This window comes from Dermacentor silvarum, chromosome 2, assembly GCF_013339745.2.
Source record: "Dermacentor silvarum isolate Dsil-2018 chromosome 2, BIME_Dsil_1.4, whole genome shotgun sequence".
NCBI lineage: Eukaryota > Metazoa > Arthropoda > Arachnida > Ixodida > Ixodidae > Dermacentor > Dermacentor silvarum.
The window spans coordinates 164378733-164397714 of NC_051155.1; the positions used below are offsets into that span (position 1 = coordinate 164378733).

Below are 18982 nucleotides of genomic sequence, written 5' to 3' on the forward strand. Positions count from 1 at the left end.
GCTCGGCAAAGCAGCTTTGGTTAGGCGTGACGGCCAATGCTGTGGCAAAACTTCGCAGCTGGACAGTGTGGTGGAGGGCGGCAAACCGCCTTGAGAATCTTGCCACTTTGCTGATATGATTACAGTCCAACCAACTTATAACAGCATCCCAGTGGCACAAAAATTCCATTGTTATAACTGGTAATTGTTATAACCAAGGCTGCGAGGTGCTAGCAGCGCTGAGCGGCATGCGAGAAGAGACGCGCTGACCTTTTAGGGCGGCTGAGAAGCGACTATAACCAGCAGGAAGTCTGTTTCGAAACTCAACACAACAAAAACAAGCCCCCTGGTTTGTTGCCCATGTATGACAATCGGCTGATTAGATAGCATGTTATTATTATTGTAACAGACATGCAGCTGGTCACAAAAAGAGAGAGAGAGAGAAAAGGCATTCAAAGAGAAGTTGTGTTTGTAACTGCGTCGCCCTCTTGTGGCAGCTGTGCAAGGCGTTATATAAACCAGATAGTACTTGCTTTGATCAAAGTCATACAAATACTTTCCTGAAGCAGGCAAAATCCGCGCCAGCAATGTTGCTGAAAAAGTCACTCAGTATTTAGTGTTGCGAGTTTGCTGCTGTTTGTGTGCTGGGTTTATAGGTAAGCAATCGCTAACAAAGTGCCTATGTATCCCACAAAAGGTTTGTGTTCAAGGCAAATGAAAAAAAAAATGCGTGCTTCCTGTTCATTTCCTGTTGAACTTGAACTTTTACGATCACAGGAAGACATAACCATATTTACACGATTGTAGGTCGATCCATTTTTTCAAATTTGACAATCCAATGTGTTGGGGGTTGACTTAGAATCGAAACCGAACCGTGTACTGCTAGTAACGGCAAGAGAAACAAGAAATCAGGGGCGCTACGGCGTGGTTACAACTTTGCACCTACGCTTCCATGATTACGGTAGAAGCGTAGCGTATTAATTTACCGTATTGCATACATTTTTATTCCACACACCACGAGCGCGCAGCTCTGGAAGAGCCGCCATTTGGGGGGTATTGGTAGTTGGTGGAAGAGCCGTCGTTTGGGGGGTATTAGTAGTTGGCGGAGAGCTTTTCTTTGAGATACGATTGTTTTCGACGGCCGCACGAATCTGTCACTTCTGCTGTTGTGCTGAATCGTTGTGCCTGTCATGAGTGCCAAGAACTTTCGGCGCTCGTTCACAGCAGCGTTCAAACGGGTTGCTATCCTCCATGCCGAGGAAACTAACAACAGCGCAGCAGGACACAAGTTTGGAGTCTGTGAACGTGTGGTGCGTCAGTGGCGGCTTCAGCGCGAGGAAATTTGGCCTCCCTGGCTACTGTGTGCGGGTGGGTCCTTTCTGCGTGGGCGGCTGTACCGCGCAATGTCGTGGTGCGGTCGTACGTGAAGTGTGGACTCACACTTCATGACGACGTGTTGTGGGACTGCAGCAGCTATGATGGCAGCAGTACCAGTGAGGTGTGAAATGCACAGTACCTTGTGTGAAATGCACTCGCGTGGTTTTGCTTCCCCCCCCCCCCTTTTTTTTTTGAAACATGCAATTTGGGGGGCTCGACCTACATTCCAGCCAACTTACAATCTTGTAAATACGGTATTTACGAAAGTGAGGTCACGAGTGACAGCCTTAGTGGTGGCAACAATGCCTGCAGCTGTCATGTTTTCAATATTGCGCATGCAGATCAGTTTGAAAAATTGAGTGAGACATTATATAGCATCAGAAATTTCTGATGCTGTTATAGATTGTTTCTACGAAATTGTTAGTGGCGGCACAGGAAAGTCCGAATAATCTAGTAGTTTTTTTTTTTTTAAATCGGGTGTCTGAAAAATTAGGCGGGGTCGGTATATGGCCTTTAAGTACAGTATGATGTGCTGCCACAAAACAATTTACGCAAATGGACATGGGTTGCACGTAGCCCCTCTAGGGGTTCTTTTTGGCCATCTTTGAGGTTTTGAGGCGTTAACCTGTTCATCTTGATAAATTGGTGAGCATGCATTTGCAAGTCCAATTCTTGGCTGGAGCGACCGCATTCTGAAGGAGGTGAAGAGGGCAACATCTTCTGTGTATTGAGACTTCAGTGTGTGAACCCCAGGCTGCAAATAATCTGGAGCTCTCCGCTAACAGCATCCCTAGTAGCCCAGGTGTGGCCTTTGGTAAGCTAGAAGCACAATGCTACACTGTTCTATAATATGACTGCACGATGACTACGTAAGGATGACAAAGGTGTGCCAGTAGCGGCAGACAATGGTGGATTTAATGACAAGTACAGTGGAACCCCTATGATACGTTTCTCACTGTTGTGTTTTCCCGGCTGCTATGTCACGTTTTTGTAGACATAAATCCCATTGGCTCCCATGTAATATGTTATGATTTGATACGTTGCCATTCTGTAATGTTCTCTCATCTTACGTTGCATTTCAATGCGGCGTTCACGTGAACTTAGCAATGCAGAGGGAAAATTTCCTCTCGCACGTTGCAGCAGGCGACCGAAGCTTGCAATAAGCGACTGAAGTTTCACAAGCCAGGCGCTGAGCATGCAAGGGAAAAAATGTGTGCAGAGCTGTTGGTGAAGCACATAAAAAAAGTGTGTATCCATTAAAACCTACCTGCAAATATCTTATTTGCGTTATAGTCGGCTTCGTTGCGATTGAGGTGTGTTATGCGGGGAAGCAACTGCAAAATATTGCGGTTAAGCATATAAAAAATGACTGTTGGTTGCGAATTTTTGATTTAGGTTGTCAATTTTTCTATAAAAATTGACAAAGATTGCAAATTTTCAGAAAACGAAACTATCAAGTTTACAACTCTAACTCAGCAATGAAAAATGATATCCCTAGTTGTGTAAATTGCGGCTAATGGTACATATAAAGCAGACCAAATTGGTATGTTATACATGGCTCTCAAATAGACCACTAACTTGTGAGTAGAAACGATCTAAAAAATTCACGTAAGGTATAAATTGACATATCAAATTTGTCCAATTTGGGTGCTCTAATGGATGCAGTTTACAGAACTACGATATCTGTTATAGATGCAGAGCTACGAATTTTTAGAAATTTCATTAAAAAAGTTCGGGCCCTAAAAACGAAATTTGCTTCCAACAGTCACTAGAATTTAACTTTCTCTCTCAAATGCAACGAATTTCATTTAAATTGGCCAAGTGGTTATGTCAGAAAAGCGTTTCTGCGTTTTACCTGTATTTGAATATGCGGCATCGAAGTTGGGCCCGATGTAAAACTTCCCCTTAAGAAACTAGCCTAGTCCTTGCAGTAAAGAGACAGGAGAAAGATGCAAACAGAGAGAATAGGAAGATTGCACAATAGGGGCCAGGTTGACTAGACAAAACTCCAATAAAAATCAGTTTTCATGCCCTAGACTCTAGAAATGCCTGTGGAAAGTAAGTTTCAGCCATTTGGCTTTAACACGATAAGTATCTTTGGCTGAAGTCTGACACTACAAGCCATCACTACAAGCCATGCTTCTCGGTGATCGGCGCCACCTCCTGTGCCTTCGCGAGAGCCAAATGGTGCAAAGCTCGTTTCTTAGATCTCCATGGTGAACTCTGTTGGCGGAGATCGCCGACGTGGTTGACGCTCGTGTCGACTGTACACATAGACGACATAAGTCTTGTGCAAATGCACGCAAATCTGATCCCCTCCAAGCGTAGTATGAGGCAGGGCCTCATTAGAGAATGCGTTGACATCATTGCAATGGGAATCTCGATTTAGAAAAGCAACCTTAGGAGCTTGAAGGGCGTGTTCAGCTTAGCTGAAAGAAATAGCAGCTAAACAAAAGGAGATTTCAATATTTTTTAGTGTATGTGTACGAATAAGGTTTGTTTCCCTCTCCTTGAATTTCGGCCTTTGGCATCCTTGAAATGCTTGAATTGTCCTTGAATTTTGAGTCATATGTTCTGTATGAACCTTCATTGCAATGTCAGTGCCAGCATGAATTGAGATGCTCCTTTACGTGTCTTATCGTGGTCTTGCCTATGCTGCCCCCAGCGCCTGGAGTCAATTCTGAGCCATGTCAAGCCTGGCGACAGCCTGCCCATGCAAGTGACTGTGTCTGCCAAAAACATGGTGTGGTGCCTCACCATGACTCCCAATGTTGCTGGTCCTTTGCTCCAAATTGAACAAAGGCTCCAGGATGAGGGCAGTAAGCTTGGTGACAGTGTGACTCAAAAGTAAGTGAACTGCCTCAACTGGGAATTATATTATTCAGTGACCGGGGCTTTGGGCAATAACTCCCTAGGGCCTACTCACTTTTCTCAATGGCCCTCTGCTGTCATGTGGTGGCATGCACTGCGGAATCTGCTGCTGCAGATTCTGCAGGCACTTTAGACTTGGCGGTACTGTCAATAGAATAAAAATATAAAGAAAAGGGAAGGGTTCTTATGGGGAATTTAGACAGCTGGTACTGCCCCAATGTTTTGCAGGGACTTTATGTGGCAATTGCTTTGTTTGCCCCGACACTAGTTTGGTGCTTGAAAGCAGGAATGAACATTCGTTGATTTGGTTACATTTATGCTGTCAGTATTGTCCTGAACTTTGTGGAGGGGTTCTCGCTAACTGCCTTTCCACATAAAGGCTTATACCGGTGTCACACAGTCGAGCTCGATCCCAATTGGCTCCCTCCTGCACCTTGTGCAAAGTAGCCAATCGCAAGGGGCAAATTTGATCCCGATTGGGCTCAGTCGCAATCTAAAGTGCACCGCATGATACCAGTCATAGACTTGATGGCCAACTCCCGAGCACTCACCTTGCACGACCAGGCTTCGGCAGTGCAAGGCCAAGCAGCAAACACAACAACATGCTTGTACAAATGACAATGTTTATTGCAAACGAGAGGTTTTACTGGAATGCAGTCTGGTAGCGGCGGAGACATTTGCCTTGGCCGTACGCCAAACAAAGGCAGGGAATGATGAAGGAACTAGACATTTACCTAGGATCCTTCCTTTGTCCTGACTGGCTGTCTCTTCTCTCCGCATTCACTTGGCTGCTCCGATTTCGGTGGTCTTACTTCATTCTTTTGCTTAGTCCAACGGGTGTGAAGCTCCGTGGCCATGTGATGGCACTGTGGTAGCCTCATCAAAGAATGTAGTTGCCAACAGGTGCGCCTGTGTGATGTATCACCAACAACCCCATGGCAATGAGTATCTTCATCTATCTGCTGTTGCAAGTGTACTGCACACTTTTAATGGGTGGTAAACCAAACACGCTGCCATTTTCGGCTGCCTCTTCAAGCGGGGCTGATCTAAGTGTGCCTCACTTGCAGAAGCAGAAATGAAAGCAGCTTGCAGTTGCCGCATTGGCTTAACAAGCTACCCACTGCTCTCGTGCACTGTGTGCATGGCCAAGAGGGGTGCAAGCACACATGCAGCTCACTGTACAGACACTGACATGAAACGCAGAGCATAGTGCCAGCAAATGCACGCGTACAGCAAGCATCTTGGCACAAGGCCAGTGTGTGTTTAGTAGATGACATGGCGCATAGAAATTGCACAGGATGATTGGCATTATCCAGCAGCGGTTACAGTGTTTCAGTGAAGCTGCGTTGGTTCTCACACAGCAGGTCAATGTACAAACTGCAACTTACACACATGCAAAGAAAATCTGAACAAGTTGGTGCATTGTTCACTCTGCCACTGTGCTCCATATCGAAGTTTCTTAAGCTACTTGGTATCATCCAACAGATAAAAGGTGTCACCCACAAAGAAAAGCCTGTGCTTAATCGCATTACTGCGAGGAAGCAGGCATTGTTTTTAACTGCATTTTGGAAAAAAAAAAAGAAAAGAAACCTTGTGCAAATTGAAAGTCACATTATGGAGCGTCGCTTTTTTTTTTTATGGTGGCATGTGTAAAGAGTTGCAAATTATAGTATATTTGCAACTTAGTGCATAGTAACGTTTAGTGTGTAGTTACACCACATTCCCACCTGATATGTATTAAGGTTCAATGGTATGTAAGTGCCTGCTGTTCTCTGTGGGGCCATAAATTTGTTCTGATAGGGTGGGGGTCAAGTTAAATGAAGGCTGCACGATTCATAGGTATGATGTACAATGTAAATAACGGCAGCGGCTCATAAGTCTGTTTATTAACCCACATTTTCATGAATGTTCCTTCTAATTGGTTCACCTTGAATGCAGTGATTTGCTCTGTTGTCGTCACACAATTTTAACGTTTATGTTGCCTTTTCAGGGTGAATTGTGGTGATTTCGTTGCTTCCCGATCATTGGAAGACAAGCGCTGGTACCGGGCCTACATAACTGAGAAGACTGCCAGTGGGCACTCAGTACGGTACTTGGATTACGGGAACGATGAGTCCAATACGGACGTTCTTCCTCTTGCACCAACACATTTGTTGGTACCTGCTGCAGCTGTTTCCGTGCTGGCATCAGACCCCACATCCTTCAGAGTTGGGCTGCTGCTCAATTTCACAGTTGAGTCTATAGATGGCGGCACAGTACGAGGAACTGCCACCTCAGAGGAAGATGGCACAAAGATGGGCACGTTTGCTCTGGCTCCCTGGAATTGTGGTCTCGCCGCCGCAGGAGAACCTGTGGTGTCGCCTTCTCCACAAAAACCTGCAGCTGGTCGAGCCACTCCCGTAAGGCAATTCTCTGTTATCACAAACCATTCATTTCGCTTATTTACCAGAGGTAACCAAATAAAAAGTACCGTTCTTACGCAAATGTAACGCGCACATTTTTCCATGAAAATGGCTCCCTGCGTGTTACAGTTGGATGCTAAACTAAAACTGCCTTTGCGGTTTTGGAACAGAGAATGTTTTTGCGAAGGTTGCTGTTGGTTCATTTTGTGCCCGGCTACGATCTAGAGCAGTATTCTTGAGCGATAATTTCCGGAGATACTATCACTTTTGCGAGATTTTGCACGACTTGGCATCGAATGCTTCAGCGTAATCGTCCACCTTCATTCCTGGCACTGTGCCAAGCTCGCTGTCTACACACAGTGCCAGGAATGCTGTCGAGCATGTACTTCGCACAAGTCCGATGCAGTCTTGCGAAAGTGACAGCAAAAGTGACAGCAGTATATCAAGTGATCGCTCGAGAATACTGCCCCCGTGTGCTTTATATCTGTGGCCAGTGACTCGCAAATGGCGATGACAACCCACCGCTTTCATTACGAAAGCTCATTACCCCCCAAGTGTTTTACTATATTGACCAGAAGTCACCTAATTTTGCTTTCTTATTTTATGGCCTATTTTCTAACTTCACTCCTTCGAAAACCCTCCTAAAGCTTTTTCAACCAATTTGGTTTGTGTTTTAAGATTGGAAATCTCATTTTACCTGTTCACTATGCAATAGGTATGTACAGTAAAACCTCGATAATTCGAAGGCCGCCGGACCATGAAAATTCTTCGAATTAAGCGGATTTTCGAATTAACCGAAATGAATAAAAAACGAAAACAAGCAAGAACTTGCCGCAGGAAGAAATCGCCTTTATTTGTCATGTTCGAGAAAAGTTACTTGAAGTAATCACTGCTGCGGCATTGCTTGGCGGGGTAGTTCGCTGCCCCAAGTGCCATGTTCTCCAGCTGGCTCACAACACGTAGCATATAAATATCACCCCCGCTGCACTCAAGCTGCAGACGATGTTCACAGAATCAATAACCGCCGCTAATGCGGGCACGCTGGTGCTTGACTTCAAAAATTCGGACTTGCTGGGTATTCTGGACTTCAAAAATGCACCATCAGGGTCCCATTGAGCTAATGCATTTTCGCAACCGATTTTTTGGACGAATTGAGGCCCCAAAGTTTGATTTTTCGTATGCAATCGCTCGTTCCGAGCCACGCTACTTGATCTTGGAGGCCGCCATGTTGGATTTTCACTTGCTTGGCTTCCAGTGGCCCGCTGTAAAGCCTCCAATATTGGGAGGCGCACGCTATCAATAGAGAGCACACGCCATCCTCCAGTCTCGGAGGCCATGCCCACTCTTCCTTGGCTGACGAAACGCTCCAGAGGATGGCACTTTATTCTTTCTTTTAGCTGTCAGCACGATCATCATAATCATTTAATGTGGGATCAGTTCTTATTTTGAATGTTGTGTGTACACTGAGCAGGTGTCTCGGAGACGCTTCTCGGGGATCAGCGCCACCTCCTGTGCCTTTGCGAGAGCCAAATGGTGCGAAGCTCGTTTCTTAGATCTCCATGGCGAACTCCGTTGGTGGAGATCGCCGATGTGGTTGACGCTCGTGTCGACTGTACACTGAGACGACGCAAGTCTTGCGCAAATCCAAGCAAGTCTGATACCCTCCAAGTGTAGTATGAGGCAGAGCCTCATTAGAGATTTTTTTAAGCCGCGCTAAACAGCAGAATTTTTTGCCGAACGAGTTTTCCGGACGATTTTTCGGTCCCCGCGAGGTGCGGAAAATCGGTTGGCGACTGTATGGAGCACCCTAACCCAAGAGTCTCCAGAAATTACTAATTATCCGGATAGAGCTGTGCGGGCTATTCAAATTATCTGTTAGAATTTGCATTGAAAATGACGGGACCACTCAAGTTCTTCGAATTAACCGAAATTTCGAATTGACTGAGTTCGAATTATAGAAGTTTTACTGTACTTGTCGTTGTCATAAACGGTAGTTAGAAACGAGGAAAAGAGTTTTATTTTACCCTGTTTCAATATCAACTGTTCTATGAAGCAAAGTTCTTTTCCGAAGAAATTTTTTCGTACATTCTAAGGCAGGTCACGAATTGTGTGGACCTTCATGAAGCATGTGAGGCGCTCTACTTTTCTTGCTTACTTGAAGCTATGTGTCGTGCAAAGATTTAAAGTGGTACGTAGTGCCATGAAACTTTGCCTGTGCAATCTACAAAGGTTCTGCTTAGACATGTTGCGGTGTTTATGGTAAAACCTCGTTAACTCTTTTGTTATTGCTAGAAATGTGATAATTTTCAGTGCTTTTATGTTTAACATTTTTTTTTACGACAGAGTAGTCTTAACGTATACCACGATTCATAAAATTACAGCCTGATCACTGATGCTTTTAATTGATGTAAAGGCGTAATAATTAGTAAGTTTTTTAGAACTCTAATGTGGAACTTCAAAGAAGCACCTCAAGGAACATGAATGAAAGTAACACTTTGCTATTTGCAGGGCAAGTACTGAGAGCAAAAAAATTTTGAACTACGCAAAATATGCACCTGGCGTTTTGCTTCTAACTTTTGTAAGTCAGATCGTGTAAAAAAAAAGGGGGGGGGGGGGGGATTTGTTGGTGTCAATACTAGTCATAGGGATGCCCATGCTATGCAGAAAAGCAGTAGCTTCGCAAATGTGAAAACAGGTTCACTTGCTATTGTATAGGGAGCACTTATTATTACTCATTGCAGCAGGCACCTGGTTTGCTTTTTACTGCAGTCTTTAGGTTTGCGAAGCAATAGTTGTCAGGCCTCCTCATACTTGATTATTGCGTTCGATAAGCTTTTCTGTGCAAGCAAGGATGTCTAGTGTGTGTTCAACTGTATCTGGAGCCTCCACGTGCTTTGTTCAGTTCCTCTACTGTTCTTTATAGTAAATTGGAGTGTTGCACAATATTGTACAGTCATGAATAAGAGCACTTGCTCAGGTGGTGGTCAGATTGTAAGAGATTAGATTGCTAGTAAAGCTTCAGTGAAAGGTCGGTCTTAAATTGACTGGTGGTGCTCTTGTATGAGTAATAACCCCACACAACGGGAAGGATTGCTCGTAAACCGTTGTACATAGGCTGTTAAAATGCTGATGGATAAAAGCAACCCATGGTGTGAAAAATAATGAATGACATCTCTATTGAAAGGCTGGCTCTTTGGCCTGTAGTGGAGGGGCAGGTGGGGGGGAATTCAGGTTTGGGAATGAGTGGAAAGGGAGGGGTAAGCAAATTGTGATGGTCAGTCAGCTGTCCTTCTTCATGTGCCTTAGCTACAGCAAACCAGACTCTCCAGCGAAGACCAGAAGTGAGTCGTACACGGAACGCTTATTGAGCGCATCCACTGGTCGGATCGAGGCCTCGTAGTTCAGAATTGTCGTCTTGTCTAGGTATTTGTGACATGCCTCTTCATGAGCCTGACATTCCCAGGAGAGGTGTTTGGCTGTGGGACAGCATGCTGTGCGGCAGTCGGGGCACTGATGGTAGAATTGCATTGGTGTGTCCTTGTCTTCGTTGTGGGTCCCTCATCTTCCCTTGGGGATATAGGACTTACAGCCGCCAATTGACATCGGATGTTAGGGCAAGCCCTGATTGTAGGCGGTGAAGAAGTAACTTTACGACTCCTGGCAATCCCGATGGTAACGGACAATCATTAATGGGTACTACTATAGTGCACGGATAGCAGCCTTGCGTTCTTTAGCAAGTTTCCGCATTTCCTGGTGAGGGTCATACATCTGGATTTGGTCCAAAGGCGTTTCGTTTGCTCATGTGTGGCAAGCGGTCAGGCAGGGTCAGAGTGGCGGCGCAGGTGGTACTGCTTTCATGCACTGCCACCTCCTGTGCCCCCTCATTTCCCTCAATACCCGCATGTCCTGGTACCCAGTGTATTTGTTTCCGTACATGTCGATCATCCGTGTCGGTTCGCTTGTACGTGACACATTATTTCTTGATTAGATGAACCAAGCTGTTTATACTGAGTCTGTACATATGCAGATATCATTTCAATGATTCAGGTGTGCCTTCTTCACATATACCGGCCGTTGGCTTGGTAGATTGCCTATAGCTTGGCTTAATAAAGTTGCACTTGATATTAGTTGGAACACAATTATCAACATAACACGCACTCATGAGCATCTGCCATTGTTTGAGACATTGTTAAAGCAGCCCAGACGTTGGATCAGAAACTAGACAACCGAAGAGAAGCTTCTGTCTTCATTGCTGCAGCCATTTAAAAATTATGTTGCAGAGTCGACCAAAGTAAATTTTGTCATTTTATTGAAGTGCTATCAAGAGCCCCGATGCCGGGGCGCAACTATGGGCTTTCCAGAGGGACCACGATGTGGCGGTCGGGCATGGCCTGACTGTCCCAACGTGGGAGCAGCCCGCTGAGTCGCGTACCTCAGGACTTTAAAGTTTTACATCCATCCATCCATCCATGCAAGTGCTGGGGCACTGGAGGCTAGTTTCGACAATATCTCTGTGGAAGTGTTATTTTTCTAGGCTGAGCTGCCCGAAATTGTCAAATCAGGAAAATAGTTAAAATTCAGTCATTATTTCTCGTCATTTTCTGGGTTTAGTCATTATAATATGGGTGCACTTTCGATCGCGATCGAGCCCATTTGGCATCAAATTTCTTATTGGTGCTTGGTTTATTTGTGCAAGGCACTTATGAGGGCCCATTGCGGTCTGGAAATGCAATCAAAAGTGCCTGTGGGACACTCTTATTACTCTCCATAGAACCTTATATGTTGGAACAAGCCACTACAAGTTGTAGTGGCTTGTTGAATGCCTACGTTTGATGCTTACAATGATGACTTATTGTCGTGTATTGGTAACTGCACCACCTGGACTCACGGTGTGGCTGACATGCTGTGCTGCATAAGATCTTCCACCTCGTCGGAAAGCGCAGAGAACAGTGTACCATTGGGTTCATTCGTTTCGCCTGCAGCACTCTGAACCAGTCCACGCCGGTGCACGAGAAGTTAGAAAATTGTGCAGGTTGATTTCTATTGTGCAGGCACAACGCGACACTCAAAATGAATGCCGAGGTGTAAATGCAGTGCGTGCGTTATGTTTTGGCTGACTACTAATGCGCATCGAGTGTGTAAATTTGACGGTCTTGAACTGGAGGTATGATTGGCTTCTGAGGCATAAATACACCCCAAACTTGCATAGACACATCAGATGTGCGTAAGCAAAGTTTTAATGGAGCTTGCGCCCTTGTGCTGCATTGTATGCTACGTGTCTGCTTCGCACCAAGTCGGCACTGATGGTTGAGAGAGTGCAGCATCATTGTGAACCAGCCCTGCACTATCCTGCACCTTGAAAGGAATGGCTTGGTTCAGTGGGTGGCATTGTTGCACCGCTGAAATGAGTGGTTGGGTGCAGCACCTCGTGAACTGGTTCAGGTGGTGCAAGTTAATTGAACATGCCTAATGATTCCAGTTTTGGTGCGGGTGCGGTAGTGCCTATACAAATAAGCATTGGAAATGCATTGAGGTGGGATACTGGCCTCGGCAAGAAACATAGCCATTGACAGGCGCACCTCTATGATTCGACGACGCCAACCCTATCGTGATAATCATCTTCACCTATCTGCTCCTCCGTTCAAGATAATACAGTATAGACCACTTATAACGTAACCACAACGTAACCGCTTAGGTCAGGGATATAGTACGGTCATTTCCGACTCCCATTAATTTTCCCATAGCACTCCATGTATACGCATACCGCTTACAGTGCAGCCGTGTGAGACGAAATACCGGTTATAATGCGGCTTCCGTGGGAAAATCTCGCCGGCAAGGACGGTAGCGAGCGCGCTTCTCAACGAGGTGCGCTCACCGATGGGAGAGGAGATCAACGAAGGCGATGCGGAGGAGGAGCATGAGACGTGGAGCGTGAGTCTAGGGGTGACAAAATCGTTGCCACGCGCCGTATGTGCGAGCGAAAGCGCGCAGGGAACACGTGCCTTCACGGAGAGCAAACGCGACTTCCATCGCGCGAAAGGCCGTGAGGGTATGGTAGGGGAGGGGGGAGGGGGGGGGGGCGACGCTGTGCTGCGGCACCAAATGCGTATCTTTCAACCGGGCGCAAGCGGAACTGTCAATGCAATCTCCCACGCGAAAAGGAGCAAAGCGGCAAGGCAGCGCAGGAGGGAGGGGGGGCAGGCTTCTACTCTGCCAACAAATGCGTTCGCGCCTGTGCCGGTCGGTGTTGTCGCCACACACACCGTATCTTGAAAGCAATCTCCACACGGCTCTGACCTTTGTATGCGTTGTGCTTACGCCGCTCAGTTTCCGTTTAAGCGATAGACTGCACCAACCTTCGCTCCCTGTGGCGGCCACGTTTTGACAGTGGTTGTCTGCGGTCATCGAGTCTATTCATGTTTGCTTGTGCGCATTGACACCACGCTTGTTAATTCAGTTAGTAAGCTAATGTGTCAAGTTTATGCAGCCAATAAAACTACTATCGCTACTCCTTAGCTCTCTACTAATTTGCTATCGCAATTGATGCTTTGCCTTTCGGGCGAAACTGAGACATTTTTTTTTTATTACTTTGTGTGCTTCATGAGAAGATCATGGGTACTTGGACATTAACCTTTTCAACGTTCGTGAATTTAAACGGATGCAAAACTCCACTCCCAGTCGCACGCTTCGATTCTCGGATATGCGCGGCGGCTTGGTCTACATGTTTTGCATACGTGCTGGGCTTGAAAATCATTTTTGGTTATAGTGCGGTGCCACTTATAGTGCAGATATTCACGACTCCGGCGACTTACGTTATAAGCGGTCTACACTGTACTATGTCCAAAGTACCGTATTTATTCGAATATAAGGCGAGGTTTTTTTCCGAAAACTGCGGCCTCAAAGTCTACCCCCGCCTTATATTCGAGGTAAACATCAATCATTGCTTCACAGTCGGGAAAGGCACACTAATATTTTCTTTGCATGAAAATGTAAAAATTCTGAATATTTAACATTATAACGCTATTACATGTTTGTGCTGCAATCAAATGGGTCATCGTCAGTGAGAACGGGGGAAAAAAAGAAAACGATCTGACGGCAGTTGCCTTCGCAAAGGCAACGGCCGAGAATGTCGCGGGCTCCGAGATCAGCAACGGCGCGTCGCGGGAAGTCATAAAAAGTAAAAAACAGCCAGCGAAAATCCAGTATGTTTTAATCCACAAGCCGAGTTCAAAACCGCAGCCAGCTATTCGGCCACTTTTCCATGTGCGTTTGCACGCGCTTGTCTTTTGTGTTCCCTCGCTGGTGTAGCGGCAGCCTCCCGTGACCTTTGTTAAGAGTGTACGCTACCTTCGTTCGGCAGTGGCATTTGACTGGATTACCTACGGGAACCTTTCCGTTGCGACTAGTGATCATGGCAAGTCGTCGTCATTACGATGCGGCATTCAAGAGAAACGTGATAACCGATGCCGAAGCTTTGGGCAACTGCGCTGCAGGTCGAAAGCACGGCGTCCCAGAAAACAACGTGCGTCGTTGGAGAAAAGAGAAGGAGGCCCTCTTTGCCTGTGCTGCGACGCGGAAAGCTTTCCGGGGACCGCGCAAGGGTGTGTTTCCCGAAGTGGAGGCAAGTCTGACTGAATTCGTCAGACAAACCAGGAGCCGCGCCTTGACTGTGACGACGAAAATGCTACAGCTGAAGGCCCGAGAGTTCGCAAAAGATCGCGGCATCTCCGGGTCGCAGTTCAAGGCCAGCCGAGGCTGAGTGCAGAAATACATGAAGAGAGCTGGGTTCTCACTTAGAAGACGGACTTCCATTACGCAAAAGCTTCCCCGTGACTACGAAGAAAAGCTGCTGTCTTTTCAACGTTATGTCATAGGACTGCGAAGAGAGCGCAACTTCTTCCTCAGCCAGATCGGGAACGCGGACGAGACCCCGATTTTTTTTGACGTGCCGTCGGCGCAAACGGTACACACGAAAGGTGATCGCCAAGTGCACATACGTACCGCAGGGTGCGAAAAAGCGCGGATCACCGTTATGCTAGCGTGCACCGCCGACGGGCACAAGCTGCCGCCTTACGTGGTGCTGAAGAGGAAAACGATGCCTAAAAATGAAAATTTTCCTAAGGGTGTGCACATCCGCTGCCAAGAAAAAGGCTGGATGACTGAGGCACTCGTCATGGACTGGATTAAAACTGTGTGGTGCCGGCGCCCCGGGGCACTGTTGGCTCGCCAATCGGTGCTCGTCCTTGACGCTTTTCGGGGACATCTGAGCGAGGGGGACAAGAAAAAGCTACAGGAAGAAGCCACCGATCTGATTGTCATCCCCGGTGGCATGACGAGCCAGCTGCAGCCACTGGACGTGTGTCTTAACAAGCCTTTTAAGGACCATGTAAGACGCCTCCACAACGAATGGATGGCTTCCGACGAAACGGCCTTGACACCGTCGGGCCGTTTGAAGCGGGCATCTCCGTCGGTAGTGGCTCGCTGGATAGCCGACGCTTGGGCAGCTATACCCGACGCTATGGTGGCAGCTTCTTTCAAGAAGTGCTGCATTTCCAACTCGCTGGACGGCACTGACGACAGCGAAGTTTGGGAGTGCACCAGCAACAAGGAAAGCAGTGATGCTTCAGATGATGACAGCTCGTGATTATGTGGTATCACGGCTGAATTTCGCGAACTTCAAAGGTGGGAATTTAAATCAAGTTTCTGGCGGAATCTCTCGCCTTATATTAGTGTGCAAACCTTTTTCCTTTTTTGCGGTCCTTCAACTCCCCCCTCGCCTTATAATCGTGACCGCCTTATATTCGAATAAATACGGTATATGAGCTGCAGGCATGGTTGCGAAGTGTTACATTTGCTACTGCAGCTAAATTCTTATGGCAAATTAGTGTTACCAGGTGCTCAACATTCTGTATGAACTTCAATGGTTCTTGCCATCTTCGTACTGGAAAAGTACAAGCCACCTATCACCGTGCCAAAGGACAGCTCTGCATTGGCTTGTGTGCTTTGTGCCTGCTTCCTTGCACATTTTGATCTTTTACTTCCAGAAGTGCTCATTAAGTTGTAGCTGGACTGTAACACATTGATTGCAAGCCCGTTAGTCACAGTGCCAAGGATGTGCACTGTCTCTTGGCAACTACTTTTAATTTTTGTTGTATCTGTATGCTGGAACTTGTGAACGGTAGTTTGTTCGGGAGGTTTTTGGAACTATCTGAGCACAAAGACTGAACATAGCTGCAATATGCTGGGTAGGATGAACGAATCACTTGCCACGCTGCTTCTTTGTATACAATGATTGCTCTGATTCATTGTTATGCATTCAATTTGCCCACAGCCTAGTACCTCTCCACCTGCTCCACCTACTCGCAAGCCATCGGACCCAAGATGGACGCCAAGGTTCTGCATGTGCCACAGCGGAAGCTTCCGACGACCAAGTGCCCCATGATACCCGTTTGGAAGACACCAGAGGTGCTGTACCTACAGCAGCAGGATCTGGTTTCGGAGTTGCAGGCCATGATGGTGGCACTGAACACCTGGGTTAAGAGTGAGAGCCCTCACTCGACTGTCGCAAAGTACTCCAAGGGGGACTACGTCTGCGCACTGTTCAGCGAGGATGCCACTTGGTACCGAGGCCAGGTAGCCGTGCTTCTTTATAGTATTAGTTGACTCGGCTAACATGGACGATGTAAAGACTTCTGTGCAGATGAAACCGACTGTATTGACACGTGTACATGTTTATCTTTCACCGGTGACTGCTTTTCACCGACTAACAAATGTTAAACGGCAGCGCGCGGGCCGGCTCGCCTTGCAGACGACACCAGCCAGCTCCGCCAATCCGGTCAGCACGGTCTTCTCACCTGTGCTCGAGCAGCCAATAGGAAACAAATACTGTGCTCTTCTTTATTGATTTATTTTTCATGTACCAATGGACGAAACTGAGCGGCAGTGGCAGGAAATTTAAGCAGGAAGACGGCTCTTTAAAATGAGACCGAGGTGGCAGCGATACGCAGCCGGACACGGCAGCCGGAACTCATCGTGCAAATTATTATTTCGGCTAAAATACTGATTCTAGAAACGAGAAACTTGGCGGATAGGTGTAAAAATAGCTGTAGATTTCGAAAATAACACTTCCAAAATCTAGATTCTATCGCGACTTCATGGTTCTCAAGACCCGTGTCCGCCCTTAACTGGCATTAGATGTATCACATGGCATAAGCAACCCTTTTTTTGCCAAATAGACTCGTTTATGTTTAACTTTGTCCTAAAATTAGACATACTCGGTATTTGATTTGATATTCAAAGTTCGCAACGTGAATGCCCCTTGGTTGCAGTGTTAGAATCTACAACCAATGCAGTGCGTACAGTTGCTGCATGCTGATTACCACTGCATCCTGACATCGCTACTTATTATTTATTTTTTTCCATGACGTTAGCCTGCACTGGCATCCTTTTCTGCACCAGTTTTTCCTTTGCTTTCTGTATCAGATTTCGTTACCTTTTACCTCATTTTGGTCAAATCCTAGTAGGTAGATGCAAAGTTATTGTGATTGCACGAGGTCATAATTACTGCCCCTGCAGTCTGGTCTGCCCCTGCATTTATAGTGCCCTGTCAGAGTTTTGTGCACGTAAGAGTCAAACTAGCACATTTAATTTTATTATTCAGGGCATGCAAAATTGGCACAAATAAAAAAAATTTAAGCCTCAAGTATAGTCTTGTGTTCTGCCACTAGTCTAGCACAGCACTCATAGCTGTTCTTGCTATCAGGTTGCCTTCATATGCTTGCCAGCGAGAAGTCAGCAGTAGACAGCGTAGTCAAGCAGCTGAAGATGTGAACACATTCACTTTTTGTTGTTTAAGGAACATAGTTTGTGGATCTGAGTAACTTTGATTTTCTTTTTGGGTGTGTGTGGGAATGCTTCAACGTGCTGGCGTGCTCCTCTGCGCAGGTGGTCGCTGAGAGGTCTCCTGACGGCAAGTACATGGTGCTCTTCATAGACTTTGGTAACTCTGAGCAGCTACCAGTGTCTTCGCTGCGTCCACTGCCGCCACGTTTTGCGGAGGCACCGTTGTTTGCCATCAGTGTGGTACCACAGAATGTGCGTCCGGCTGACCCGCGACTGGCTGCCCTGCTGGAGCAGGAGCCCTTTGCGGCTGTGCAAGTGGACAAGACGCGCGCAGGCGTGCCGATTGTTCGCTTCGAACGCAAGGATGGCACCTGCCTCAATGAATGCATTCGAGGCGTCCGCCCTAAGGTGAACCAAGGGGACTCCAAACCACATTAAGGGGTTTAGCATAACATTCACCAAAAAATCTGGCTTTGTAGAATTGATATTTTTGGATTCTGCATCTATTATTCTCTTGATCTGACAAGTTTCTTAGCACGGTATGTCGATATTTAAACTGTAATATAATAATGTTATTACTTAGGGTGTGTGATTAGTTTGTTTTCTTTATTTTCTCAATATACTAATTTCCTCCACCCAGCAAGCCTTTTACTTTCATACAGCCGTACCTATCGCAGATAGAATCAAATTCTTTTTGAAGCTTGAGGCTAAATGTTTGGAGCACACGACAATGGGAGCAAACTTTAAAAATTTGTTTTACTGTTCTTAAAATTTGTATTTTGTGTGACCACTGCATGGCCATGTTCAAAACACTGGTGTTCAGGCTGCTATAAAAGAAGAAATAATCACCCAATCATGAAAGCGCTTCCATCATTGTGTGTCTTATGCTTTCTAGTATTGATCCATCTGTCATATGTACGTGTGCAGTGGTTATTTGTACATTGCTCTAAGCAAGAAATTTTCTTTTAATTATCGCATGAAATAAAGGACCTACAGAAAAAATACAGTCTTTAAAATCAGAAGAAACTAAAAAAGCATGCCAACTATTATCCAATTCATTTCAAAAATGAGGGAAGATTGCTTTAAAACCCATGTCCCCCCTTACGTTGGGATCTTTGCTACTGCCCATTATTTGTGAAGCTCCATATGAAGGGCTCTATTCTGGAGATGGAGACCAGAAACAAAATTCAAACAAGCAGAGGAGTTTATCAGAATAAGAAATCCGGTTTAGGGGATAAGGGAGGGAGATGTAAATAATAAAATAGACACATACTACACAGGTACAAACAACCACAGAAGTTCATAATCGCAGCACAGGAATCGGTTAACACGGAATAATGCTTATGGTTTTTTGTTTTCAGGAAATGTAACAATGCCTTGTCACTCTTTGCCGCAGCAGCTTACGAGGTAGACATTCCATTCTTTCCTGGAAGATTCTGTCTGATAGAACGACAGCAGAACTAAAGAAGCTTGGGTCAGACTGTACAGTTAAACTTATAATGAATTTTTGC

The 18982-nt window shown here is 46.1% G+C and overlaps 1 protein-coding gene across 3 annotated transcripts in view; it reads left to right on the forward strand.

Moving 5' to 3' along the window:
• Window positions 1–16213, forward strand: part of LOC119440532 (tudor domain-containing protein 1) — a 71926-nt gene extending 55713 nt beyond the window's left edge. For all 3 annotated transcript variants that reach the window (XM_049661816.1, XM_049661818.1, XM_049661817.1), the window contains 3 exons: window positions 4022–4203; window positions 6218–6626; window positions 15961–16213. In XM_049661816.1, coding sequence (XP_049517773.1) covers window positions 4022–4203; window positions 6218–6626; window positions 15961–16071 — 702 coding nt within the window. In that variant the 3' untranslated portion in view covers window positions 16072–16213. The remainder of the gene's footprint in view (window positions 1–4021; window positions 4204–6217; window positions 6627–15960) is intronic.
• Window positions 16214–18982: the final 2769 nt, after the last annotated feature.